General features: G+C 38.9%; 1 protein-coding gene across 9 annotated transcripts in view; it reads right to left on the bottom strand.

The window, feature by feature from the left end:
* Positions 1–13341, bottom strand: part of PARD3B (par-3 family cell polarity regulator beta) — a 997127-nt gene that overhangs the window by 147219 nt on the left and 836567 nt on the right. For all 9 annotated transcript variants that reach the window (XM_053215665.1, XM_015074145.3, XM_053215667.1 and 6 more), the window contains one exon: positions 9896–10198. In XM_053215665.1, the coding sequence (XP_053071640.1) occupies positions 9896–10198 (303 nt within the window). The remainder of the gene's footprint in view (positions 1–9895; positions 10199–13341) is intronic.

Genomic DNA, 13341 nt, shown 5'->3' with positions numbered 1-13341 from the left:
TTTTGTGTTATTTATATGTGTGAAGAAATTCTGCACACTCCCTTCCACCTCCTCTTGGTAAACTGGGTAAGTTAGATAAATATATCTTAAGGATCAGGTCATTTGTTTGAAAAACAGTTAAGTCAGTGCTTAAATGACAGCTTTAAGAAATAAGAGTAACCCTATGGCAAGCATTCCTCAAACGTGTCCACTTACTACCAGTGGTTGAAGATGGCAAGGGGGTGGAGGTCTTGCAGATGGATGGTCACTAAGTACTAACCCCCCTGGTCTAGCTCATGTATAATAAAGGAGGAGGTTATCTACATTTGTCACCCCTGGAAGCTGACAACTTAGGCAGACACAAGTCTAGCATAATCCCAAGAGTAGGGCTCTCAGAAGATGGAAAAGAAAAAAATTAATGAGAACATCAAGTTTTAAAGAGAGGGGATGGAGGAAAGTAGAGTTAATGGTATGTCAGTTACTATTAGCACTTATCTGGTCATAGAGATTTTTTTCATTAAGAGATTTCTCATTATTGTTTAAAAGTCACTTAAAAATTGATGGTAATATGTTCTAAGGAAAAAAACTGATTGCTTTGTTCAACTGATGAATTTTAACTCTCTATGGAAACGGCATTTGTCACTGGCATTCCCAAAGTAAAATGAGATCACTTTGGCTCTGTTTGTAGAAACTAAAAACACATCTCCAAGTCATCTACTGTATTTATTGTTCAAGTCCCTACACACAGCCTCACAAAACTGTGAGTCAGAAATGAGACCAAAAAGCCGTTAAACTAAAATAAAAGGAAAAGGAAAAATTACTAGAAAGGGGTTGGGGACAAACACCAACAGAGGCATGAGCTGTGTATGACTGAGTCATGCCTCCATGAAGTGCCAAATCTCTGGAATCAAGAAACTAGATATCAATTATTCTGCATTGTTCAAATAGCACAAGATATTTTCACACCCAGCTGTTCACACCTGGCTAGGAAGCTTTCCTACTAACACTCTTTCTATCCTTCATCACCCTGATCTTAGAATTTCCCAAAACATACTTTTCAGTGGTTATGAAAACCAAGAATGTATGTCCCCCACCTGCTTTACTCAAGTGATATTAGAAGTTACTCAGACTGATATATTTTGGTCTCAGCTATAAAAGAGGGTCTACATAATAAGGATAGCCTCCCACAGGAAGTTAATAATATATTTGAACAGAGTGCAGTGTAGCATTAATCTATAACTTTTGCATTATTAATGGAAGTGAAAAACAAAGCAGAAAAGTCATCTAGGGGTAATCTGTTTGTGGTAGATGCAACGGGATGGCTCCCTACAAGCTACTTGCAACTCCTTTCTCTCTTGTCTTTGTTTACTGAGGATGAAATACTATGTCTCAATATCCTCTTGAACCTGGAAGAGACTTTTGAATAGTTTTTCCTATTGAGAAGGTGTTGGGGTCTTCTGGGAAATTTTTTCAAAGGGATGGACTTGACTGGCATATTCCATTGGCTATTTGTGCCTTTCTTCTTTGAAAGTGGACATGAAGCCTACAGTTGCAACAGGGTTCTTAGAATCATGATGTAACATGAAAAAACAATCTAACTACTGGGGAGAACAGAGGAAAAAAATGGAAAGAAGTCACTAATGAGGCCTGAACCACCTAAATTCTTTAAAGGGTGAAAGAAATATATCAGTTGAATTTTTGGTTGTTTACAGCCAAATGGGATAGGACTTCTGGAGCTCACAGGAACTGGGCTCATCATATTCAATAGTCAACTATTGAGTTCAAGTGGGAACTAAACAGATTCAAGTAGCAGGAAGATAACGTCAGTTAGTTCTGATGGCAAGCTTAGGGACATCTAATGAGGTAGGGATGATTTTTAACAAGCAGTTGACAAAGTAGGTAAGTGTGTAATAGCTGTGCTCTTCACATGACAGATGTGAATCTGTGAATCTGTGGCAAATGACTGATCGAAAAGAATCTGAGCCATTTTCTAGTTTTCATGCCTTTTAAACCCTTGTTTTCTTTTCTGTCTCTACTTTTTAATTCTTATGATTGAAATACAGCAGCAAGAGTTTTGGATGGGGTTAGGAATTAACTATCAACCATGTGACCACGAGACAGATAGACTCTAACAGGTTCCTAAACCCAGGACTTTAGGGGTCAACAGCTAGATATAATCAATCACCTTCCTAAATAGTTGTATTTAGTTCAATGACTTTTTTATAGCCCAATAATATATAATATCATCCAATAATATGTAGTCTAATGACCTTATTAAATAATTATAGTCAATATTTATTAAACCAGGCACTGGGATAATTTCATTTATTCCACAAACAATCCCATAGGAAATAGGGTATACTCATTTCTTCATTTTACAGTGAGGAAACTGAGGCTTTGAAAAATTAATACATTTGAACCACGTTCCTAGAAAGACCGATACACCATCTCAGGTCTTTCCCAAACTGAATGCATATGTAATTTCATAATTTTTATAATATGTCCTTTATGTACCTCTATTCTAATGGAACACATTATACTTTAATTATTTGTTTATGAGATCGCTTCAGCTGTTAGACCAAGTTCCTTGAGGGTAAGGAGAGTTTCTAAACTTCTTTGTGTGATCTATGGGCTACAACTCAATGAAAGTGTCCTACAAGCATTGGTGAATACCTGTTGGGAATCAAGGCTGCTTAACTGGGATATTGAGGAGCTGTGTGCCATTGACCACCTTAATTTCACAGCTGCAGTATATCAGTCAATAAGTATTTAATATGCAGATATTAAGTGCCTAGTATTATACTGAACCACAGAAAGGTCTCATTTTGCATAATTAAATCTAAATGAACATATTGTGTGTGAATATCTGGAAGAGAAAAAAAGCTGTAGGATTCACCAAGAACAAGGAATTCCCTTTCTTGTCAGGGTTACTTGATTGGTAAATCAAGGGTTTCTCACAAACACAGTGTACCTCAATATCACTAAAATATTTTGACAAAGTCTTCCACAATGTTCACAGATGAACTGGAGAATGCACACTAAATAATAGTAGTCTGGGTTAATAGTTAACTGAACATCCCAAAGAGTGTTGATTAATGGAGGTCTTGAGTGATGAGTTGCAGGGATTATACTTGACATTGATCAACGATCTCATCAATGACATGGATGAGTCCAAAATGATTAAGTATGAGGATGGTATAAACCTAGAAAGGATAGCTAATATATTAGAGGACAAAAATCAACACCTTACAATATCTTTATTGGCTATACCAATGGGCTAAATCTAACAAGCAAATATTTAACTAGGATAAGAAGAATATCTTTTGTTTAAAGAAGTAACTGTACAAATATAGGATTTTGCACAAAATATTTGGGAATATTTGGCTTGATAGCAACTCAAAATAGACAGTGATAGGGCTTTTAGTTAAAAAGTGCAGTATAAGCCAATAATGACAGCTTATATAAAAATTAGGGCTGCATTAATAAGTACAATGAATTAAGATCAAAAGATGCCAGAGTCCCATCGATTTTCTATGCCTTTTTTCCCCCACTGTATCTTAAATATGGTGTCCAGTTCTCCATGCCATGCTCATCAGAAGGCAATCATAAATTCAACAGATTTGAAAGCACTCAGAATATGGCTACCAAGAAGGCTACAGGTGTGGGTTATAATTTAAATGACTAGCGCAGCTAGAGGAATTTATACTAAATAAATGATCACATTTCTCAAGGCTATGTGCTTGTTTTCTTCATCCTCATAAGTCCAGGTCTAAACACAGAGTCTGGCACATATTTAGAGCTCAATAAATGTTTGTTAATGAAGGTGGTCATAACAGTCACTTCAAATATCTGAAGGAAGAACGACTAATGAGGCTTAGCTTCTGTGTCCAGGAAGGTCAATTCAGGATTTATAGTAAATGTTGCATGGAGACAGCATTTGGGTAGAGACAAAGTGAGCACTTCTACATCAATTAGAGTAATCTGAAATAAAAAAAGGATGTCTCATGAATTTTTGTCCCTGTAAGGAAGACAATACGGGTGAAATGACATCCGATGAGGGATTTTGTGGAGAAGATGCCTCTGATGGATGGGATGTGAGACTTGACCCCCTAAAGTCCCATTCAACTCTAAGATTCTGTCAAATGATTCATTCATTCATTCATTCTAAAACTATTTACTGAGTACAGACTGATCTAGGGACTGAGGAGATGATGGTGAACCCAGGCATGCAAGGTCCGTATCCTTATGGAGCCTGGAGTTGAGACCAGTGGTCTCCAAAATGGGCTGTGTGTATATCTGAGGTGAGAATGAAAATAGAACCATTATTCATGGCCAAAAAAATCTCATTCTTTCATTAATTCCTATATTTTATAATATAATCTATAATGCATAGAATATCATTAGTAGGGTAAGTACGAATATATCCCTTAGAAACAAATGCACACATTTTGAGGAGTAACACCCAAAAGTATTTTTACTGTTAGGGTATGTGATCAAAGATGTTTGGCAACCTCTAGTAAAGAATGTCAAGGAATCATGTGAATGAATGCAAAACTGCAGCCATGTCAGTCCCTTACATGCCTGGGACTATTCTAAGCTCACTCAAATACAAAGCCTCAATGTTCATATATTGTGGGAGCCCTCCAATCGCTGGTGTCTCAGTGAGAAACCAACACATTCTACCCCAAGTAGCTGTCAGGCATGTGGAGACAGGACTTAACCCCTGCGGTATTCAAATCCCGAAAGAAGCAGCGCCATGAAAATCCAGTCTGAATATTCTGTCATAGTGATAGGGACTGTGTTTAGCCACCATCATTTAGAGAAGAATCCTTTCTAAGCCAGGTTGTTCTTAGAAAGCCTGAAGATTCAGGGCCAAGCCTTGAGAAGCAGGGAGGTAAAAGCAGAAGCTAGTTGTCCCTATTGGAAAGCCACTGTGGGCCACACATATGACATGTTTCTGTGACGTAGAGAGACATGGACTGATAGAAGTTTTATATAGAGATACCAAAAAATGCAAAATGTAAGATTGTATTTAATCATCATAACTTGTAAAGCTGTTATGATAATCCTCCTTTTGCAAATAAGGAGGGGAGGGTAAATTGCCATTTAATAGTAGGTTTAAGCACAGGATGTGTGTCACATTAAGGGAGGCTTTCCCTGCTCTACCCCTGCCCCACATCTCAGGACAGAGTCCAAAATCCCCAGCAAGGCTGTATCATCGGTCTTTTGCCCAGCTCTCGGACCCGCCCATTTTTATCTCTTGCCACTTAATCTCTCACTCAGGTTTCTATTTTATTAAGCTTCTTGCAGTTCCTCTAACATACCATGGTTTTTCTCACCCCTACACCGTTCTCTATGCCTCCCACCCACCAGCTCCACCTGCAGCAGTTGCCCTGTGTTTCCCATAAGTAGTACGTTTTCACGCTGTGCTCTCATTGCATGTGTACATCTTGTAGCCTCCACTGGACTGTAAGCTCTAGAAAGGTACCCATCTTCCTTCTTGTTCCCTGATGAACTCTCAGGTTTGTTGAATTACATGCATGAAGATGAGACACAGCATCTCAGAAAAGTTAACTCACTGGAAATCATGCAATACTATCTGGAAGAGGATTGAACTCAGGTCAGTGTCATTCCAAAGCCGGAGATTTAACCTGCCATTAGCATGCCGGGAAACTAATGGGTGCCAATCCACCTATCTGGTTTCCTTAAGTAGGAAATGAGAGTATGGGTCTATATAGTGGTGTGGGGTAGGGAAAAGAAGACTGTATAACACAAAGGAATCTAGAATAAAGTCCTAACTCCGTGCTATGTGTGTGACATGGGCAAGTCATTCAACTTTTCCAGGCCTCAGTTTCTACAATGATAATATTAGAAAGTTATTCTGGATGGCCGCTGAATTCTCTGGTTAACTCTGAAATGTGCTTGACCCTTGAACAACACTTTCTTGAGCTGTGTGGGTCCACTTATACACAGATTTTTAAAAAAGAGTACAGTACTATAAATGTATTTTCTCAACATTTTTCCCTCTAGCTTACTTTGTTGTAAGAATGTAATATGTAATACATATAAAATATAAAATGTGTTAATTGGATATGCTATTGGTAAGATTTTTGGTCAACAGTAGGCTATTAGTAGTTAAGTTTTGGGGGAGTCAAAGTTGTACACAGATTTTCAACTGTGTGGGGCTCAGTGCCCCTAACCCCTGAATTGTTCAAGGGTCAATTGTACTATCATGTAAGGAACTTCAAAGCTGCAACCTTTTCCATCTTTTTAAAAAATGTTTACTTATTTATTTTGAGAGAGAGAGAGAGAGAGAGAGTGCGAGCAAGTGCACGTGTGTAAGCAGGGGAGGGGTAGAGAGAGAGAGGGAGAAAGAACCCCAAGCAGGCACTGCACCGTCAGTGTGGAGTCTGACGTGGGCTCAGTCTCCTGAACCATGAGATCATGACCTGAGCCAAGATCAAGAGTTGGACGCTTAACCAACTGAGCCACCCAAGCACGCCCCCACTCTTCCATCTTATAACATCAATGCTCTCTTTATCACCAACCTTGCTATGTTCTTACCACCTTATCAATTCTCATCACACTGCAATTTCTCTCTGCTCCTATCTAGCTGCTGAAATTGTTCTAAATTAATTGAAGACCTCTTAGTGGCTATTTCCTAAATCCTCTCTTTATTTCTCTTTTTACTGATCTCTCTGAAGTATTTGGAAGCCTCACTTCTCTGGTCTCTGCTAAACATCTTTCTCTTAGTTTGAAACCAAAGTTTTTGACTGTTTCTTATTTTCTCCTGTATCCAATGCCACTTTCTTATTCCATGTCCTTCCCATCTTCCAATGCTGTAATCACATTTTAATTTGTCTCAGAGTCTAACCATCTTCCATTTTGTCTGCCATCAAACTGGCAGAGCTATTTTCTCCAAGTACAAAACTATCAGCTCATTCCCCAATTATGACACTTGATGGCTCCCACTGTCCATGGGATTAGCCAATATATAAATACCTATTGCACACATCTTCCATTCATCCTCTGGAACCCTGCGTTGACACTATGATTTAAGTATAACTTCAGAGCCCTTCTTATCACAGATTTCCAGACAGCTACTACCAATCAAGAGATGTGAACATAAGATAGAACCTATTCATTTATAACATGGCTCTAACCTGCTTTCCAGACTCACTTCCTATTCATATTACTTTCTTTCCCATCCACACTCCATGTTCAGGATGCTTCTGAACTTCCCTACTATGCCATGCTGTTTCAGGCCACTTTAACCTTGTATGTCCTAATTCTTTTATAGAAGAAAACAATTTTTCTATTGGATGGAGTCAATATTTACTAATCTTTCTAGAGTCAGTCCAAATATCACTTCCTTTTGAAGACCCTTCCTGACCAGCAGAGTTAGAAAAGCTTCCTCCTCTATTTACATTATGTTGCAACGATCTATTTCCATACGTGTTGATCTCCTTCTAACTAGAATACGACTTCCTCTGGACTGGGGCCATTTCTTAGTCATCTTTGTATCTTCCCTAGAACTTACTACAGTAGCCGGAACACAGTAGATGCCAAATGAGTGTCTGTTGAATGAAAGACCAAAGAGATGACAAAACGAATGACATGCCTCTAACTGTACATAAGGGTAGGTTTGCAACTCATGGTTCCTGCTAATAGACACTCTCCTCGTAGACTCGCCTGGTTCCAGGCATATCAGGAAAGTTGAGAATTTCACTCATAAAGGACAATAATATTAATAACAATGATGATGATACCAGCTAGTGTTATCGAGCGCTTATTGTGTGCCAAAACAAAAACTGCTTGTTTTAACACTTAAAGAACAGGGAGCAGAACAATCTTTAGATACAATGAAAGAGAAGAGCAGAATAAAGATAATTCTGGTATAAAGAGTCATACTTTGATCTATTATCCAAAAATATGACAAGTGACTGAAACTCCACTGAAGACAGAGCTTCAGATCATTTATTAATACAATGGGGTCAGAGCCAAAGGAAAGACTATAACCTATACATATCTCTGGGTTGGGGAGTAAATAATATTTTTTCATATTATTCTACACTGGCTACAGTTAACATTACCCTAAGAAATTTATTTACCGGTCAAATCTCAATGGTGAAAATCGGCTTAGGATAGAGTCTCTTTGTATTCCAAAGAATAACCATAAGATCTGGGAAAAAAAATAAGCGTGCGGGGACAACAATTTGGAAAGTTAGTGCTGATTGTTGTACGATCCTTTTTAGAGGCTTACAATGCATATTAGCATATTGGGGATATGAAGACTGCAGTAAGAAAACCTGCTCAGTGTGGCTTAACCCAGAATTCTTCATACGCATTTGGCCAGTGAACTTTTTTTTAATAGAATGCCTCGCGTTTATTTCCATGGAATTAGTACAGGGGAATATTGGCTTTGGAGGTTCCTAGAAACAGGCCCTCTGTGCTGGGATTCTAGCAGTGGACGCATGCAAAGGGGATTGCTATGAAGACCAGTTTGATTTAGGGAAAGTGAGATTGGCTTTGGTCTGGGCCAGAGGAGGCTCATGAGTGGTATTATCATTTACATGATAAAAATTCAGCCGTATATGAAAGCTTAGGAGAAAAGGCCAACTCTTAATCAGTTGTTTGAATTAACAGTTTAGTTATCAGGGCTGTCTCACACAGTCATAGGAATTTATATTTTCATTTTATCCCAAAGAAAAACTTGACCATCTTTTTTTAATACTATCAACCTGGAAGCTTGACAGTAAGGATTAAAAATTGCTCCTTCCTTCCCACTTGGTTATTGGAAAGGCTCTGAAAGGTAATCAGTCTTGTGAAGCTACACTTTACAGTCTGCATAAAAATGCCATGATTTCCCTTCCTCTCCCCAACCTAATTGAAAGTGCATAATATCACCCAGCTGGGGAAATGTAAACGGTAAACAGATGCAATATATCATGCTATCACACAAAAGCTGGTTACTAATAGGGACTGGGTGGTTGTCAGGACCAAAAGAAATCTGGAAAACAAGTCTTTTTTTCATCTAGAATGAGAGTTCTTTGTGTCCGCCACCCTTCCCCCTCACCTCCTCCCTCCAGAATTCAAGCTACAGCCCCATTAAACCAAGGTCAGTCAACTCGTTCCTTGCGCGTGTAATTCCAGGGGTCACCTAACAATGTATATTGACTAAAACTCTCTTATATCAGCGTTTCAAGAGATGAGACATTTTATTTTTGGCAGGAGGTGGGCTTGAAATCATCTTCTTTCCTACCTACTTCAATTGTACTGACAGATGGTCTTATTATCTCTTTCCTTAGCTGCTAAGCCTAAAGATCCTTGGCCTTGTCACCTCTTATCTTTCTCTACTTCATCAAACTCCTATTGCTAAGATTATCTCCTTTTCTACCTCTGATCATCCATGAAAATCTATACAGGATCACATTTTCCTTGAGTGCAAAATCCCAACCTTACTTTTCAAGGTCCTCTGCACCTGTGCAGCTGTCTGCAATTCTAGCTCCATTATACCTACACAGAAGTCACCATTCTCTTCTCTGACTCCTCACCTCCCAGGGTCAGGCCATCTTCCTGAATAAGTCTTTCACAGTAGAACTTTTAGGAGACAGGTAAATGTCCCTCCAAGTTTTCATCATTAGTCCTCTGTCACAATATTCATTCAAAAACTGCTCTCTGTTGCACCATGAACTCAATGACTGCTATCCATTCATGCCGCCTTATAACTGGCTATTTGGTTTTATTTTTGATGGCTGATACCTTATGGGCAGGTCAAAGCATAGCTCTTATCAAGAGTCCTATGCCATTTCAGTTTTAATAGATTAAAAGACATATTTTTATCTGCTTCAGCAGTAGAGATGATTTGAAACTTACTGAATTAAAACTGTATTTGTCTTCTAGTAAGTTATATTACCTGTCAACTGGCATCGGTGGATGGTATGGTTTGTTGACTTTGGCATAGAGACCCTCTAAGTGGTCTCTCTCTGGAGACAGTGGACGGCCATCCCGTGGGTAACCCAATGGTCCAGCCCGAGGTGGAGATGGTGACCTGTAGACATTTGCTGATGCACATGGTTCCCGGAAGTGGTTCACTCTGGCATAATTGGGATCCATTTCATCATCGTCCATATCATGCAGTGACCCAATGCCACCAGTAGCATAATCAATAAGACCTCTTGCCTGCTTTTCCCTTAGCTCCTGGTGTTTTGCTCCAATCCTGAAAAAAAAGTAGAACACGTAGTAGAGACATATGTGAATTTCATGTTGTAATATGATAGACTCTCCTGAATCTATGTTGATTCCTCCTAATCAGTCACTTAGCTGCTACTCTCCTGTTAACCCAAATTCACACCATGTAGAAATGCCAACAGAATATCCATGGGGTTAATTTTTTATTTCTGACTTTTATTTGTTGTGGGTCTTCTACAGCAATGCTATAGGTATTTTGACATCTTGCCCACTGATGACTGGGCTGATAGCAGAGTCAGAGGCTGATTTTCATGAAAATTCCCTTCCTACAAATGGGATGTGCCTGGGGGAACAGTACATCTGTGGTGTGATATTATGGAAGTCTTCCTTGGGAGAGGGATGCATGTTAAAGAGCCCATCAGAATCGTATACTTGGGCTGTGATTTCAACATTTGGTACCCTAGAATTCTAGTGTATTCCTTTAAGGAAAAGAGCTTAGCAAAATTGATTTAAATATGAAAAAGAAATACAGAGGCTTTCTGGTCACTAAAAGCAGTGGGATCAGAGGTAATTTATGAGAGATTCTAAGTTTTTTGGTTACACAAATGGGGATCATTGTGCCTCATTATATAGGGGCTAGGGACAGAGTAAAATAGTGAAGAAATTAATAGGCTCCTGACAGAGATGAATTGGCACATATAAGTGAATTAAACATTACTGGCAGAATTCCACAGCGCTCAAGCCTTAAGTGATATTACAAAATGCTACTACTAATCAGTGTGCTGTGTAGACTGCTGGCAGTGGAAGCAAAAAATAAACCTAGGTGGATTCCAAATCCATCTGAATTTTAAGAATGTGACATTTAATCTGCAAAGTGTTAGATCAGCTCTCCTGAATTTTCAGTTGAGTGTTAAAACGCAAAGGTCACTGTGGCATCTTATTGGACAATGGTGATCTGATGGTGTCAGGAGGTGTACCGTGCTAACGAGGAACGAACGGAACCTTACATCACTGGGCAAACCCAGTGCACTGCATGCATACAGGACGGGAGAAGCCAGGCGATGCTGGCTCAGGCAGCAAAAGCAAGAACTCAAGAAATGATGGGGACAAGCCTGGGCTCTGAGAATATGAGAGGGCCGCGGGCTAGAAGTGAAAGATCTGTACGTGCCTGGGTACATTTATAGAAAGCTTGGATGAATTAAAAACAAAACAAAACTGAACTCTTTCGGTATCTTCTCCTCTTCAAGCAAAAACACCTATGTTTGCACGTGGCAGCTAGCTTTGTTTATTATCTTTATCTTTCAAGGCATTTTCTCTTTTGGCAGAATGGCTTCCCTCCCTCCCCCTATCCAGTGGAGAGAAGGCAAGGAAAAAAAAACAACATGAAGAAGAAGAAGGTATAGGACAAAAATCCAGCATCCATCTCAAGCCACAACAGATGAAAATAAATGTCAGGATACATTGCTGCATATCTCTTTTGACTAGGTCAAATCATGTGCCCTACACATAAGTAATTAGAAGAATTTATATTTTTGTAAAGAGGAGCTTGAATCTCCAAGGGATTCTGAATGAAGATGAAAGGGAGATTACACAGTAGGGTACCTGTTAAGAAGGCCTGCCGGTCCCCTTTCAATGCAGGTTAGTCCTAGGTTCATGGATGTTTGTTTTGAATAATTTTTTATAAAGAAGATAACTCACTCTATTCTGCAACAAAACTGTCCTCTCAGGGACAGTGCAGACAGGATTATCAGAGAACATTCGCTGCACTATGATGATAGGGATGAATTTCCATGGCAAAGAGCGCAGGACATCAATAAAGTCAGGGGGTGGGGTTCTGTGTGGTTACCATGCCTCCTAAGTGCGATGCTTTCATGAGATTTCATGAGGAATCATTCAGTAGAAAGATGAACATCTCATGGAGGCTGCATAAAGCTCCACTTTTGCATTAATGAAAGAAGAAAACAGCAAGCGTGATTTTTAAAAGTCACAGAAATAGAACACCGGTATCTGTGCCCCTTATCTCATCGCTTCCCTTTCTTAGAGGTTTTCTCATTAATTAGACTCTGGATATGGAAAGATTCTCAGATGAAAAGTACTCTGTGTATGCAAAGCAGTATTTTATCTTGTATTTTTTCTTTCTAAAACAAAACTAAATTTCTCCTTGATCCTCTCTGCAACACTGTTTCAGTAACTAATTTCATATTAATCACTCAGTAGGTGAAATAGTAATTTCTCTGAACCATCATTATTATGCCATATGTCAGGGTCTCTCCATGTGGGGGAGGACAAGGCAATCTGAAAAGGGGTGTATGGAGGCAGAAGAGACTCTGTCCAGAGAGAAATGTCAAGGAAATGGATTTTTGTTTTGTTTTGTTTTGTTGTTTTTGGTAGTTCTGACCTCTCTCTGCCCTAATTCGGTGTGAGAATTCTAATTGTTTATTATCATTTCCACTTAGAGGTCTTCATATCACTGGGACCTCAACCTGTTAAAATATCTATTTTTCAAAAATAGCTCTTGATCGTATGTCCTTTTTATTGGATGGTACCATCGGCTTTCCCATTCTCCCCAGCACAGTGCCTTTGAATTACTTAAATTTCTTCTCTCTCTTTCCTTGCAAAAGCATTGTTGTTTCTTGTTTCCATTATAACTCTTGGATACCCTCTTTTGTTTCCATTTCTTTCACCAAACTCTAGTATTCAGGCTTTATATTGCCTACCTGTGTACTGTCCAATATGGTGGCCACTACCACATGATGCTATAGACATTTAAATTAGAATTAACTACAATGAACTGAAATGTAAAATTCACTTTCTCAGTTTCATAAACCACATTCCAAGTGCTCTATAGCCACAAGTGGCTCATGACTACTATACCAGACACTGTAGATAGATATAGACTAATTCCATCATTGCAGAATGTTTTATTGGACTGTGCTAGCCTAGATTATTCTAACATTTTTTTGGTGTATTATCTTATAATGCTTTAATCTCTGCCTTATAAGACTGTTGGATAAGCTTCCCTAAAGACCATTTACATCATATCTCTGTCAGATCAAGGATTTCTAACAATAGATTATAGTAAATGATGGAGTAAGAGTATGGTTACTTTATTTCCCTCCCTCAAACTCTAAGTGAACAAGCAAATTGAGAAATTGGGAAGGAAATTTCATC

This window comes from Acinonyx jubatus, chromosome C1 (assembly GCF_027475565.1).
Source record: "Acinonyx jubatus isolate Ajub_Pintada_27869175 chromosome C1, VMU_Ajub_asm_v1.0, whole genome shotgun sequence".
Classification (NCBI taxonomy): Eukaryota; Metazoa; Chordata; class Mammalia; order Carnivora; family Felidae; genus Acinonyx; species Acinonyx jubatus.
This window is presented reverse-complemented; position numbering and strand designations above follow the sequence as displayed.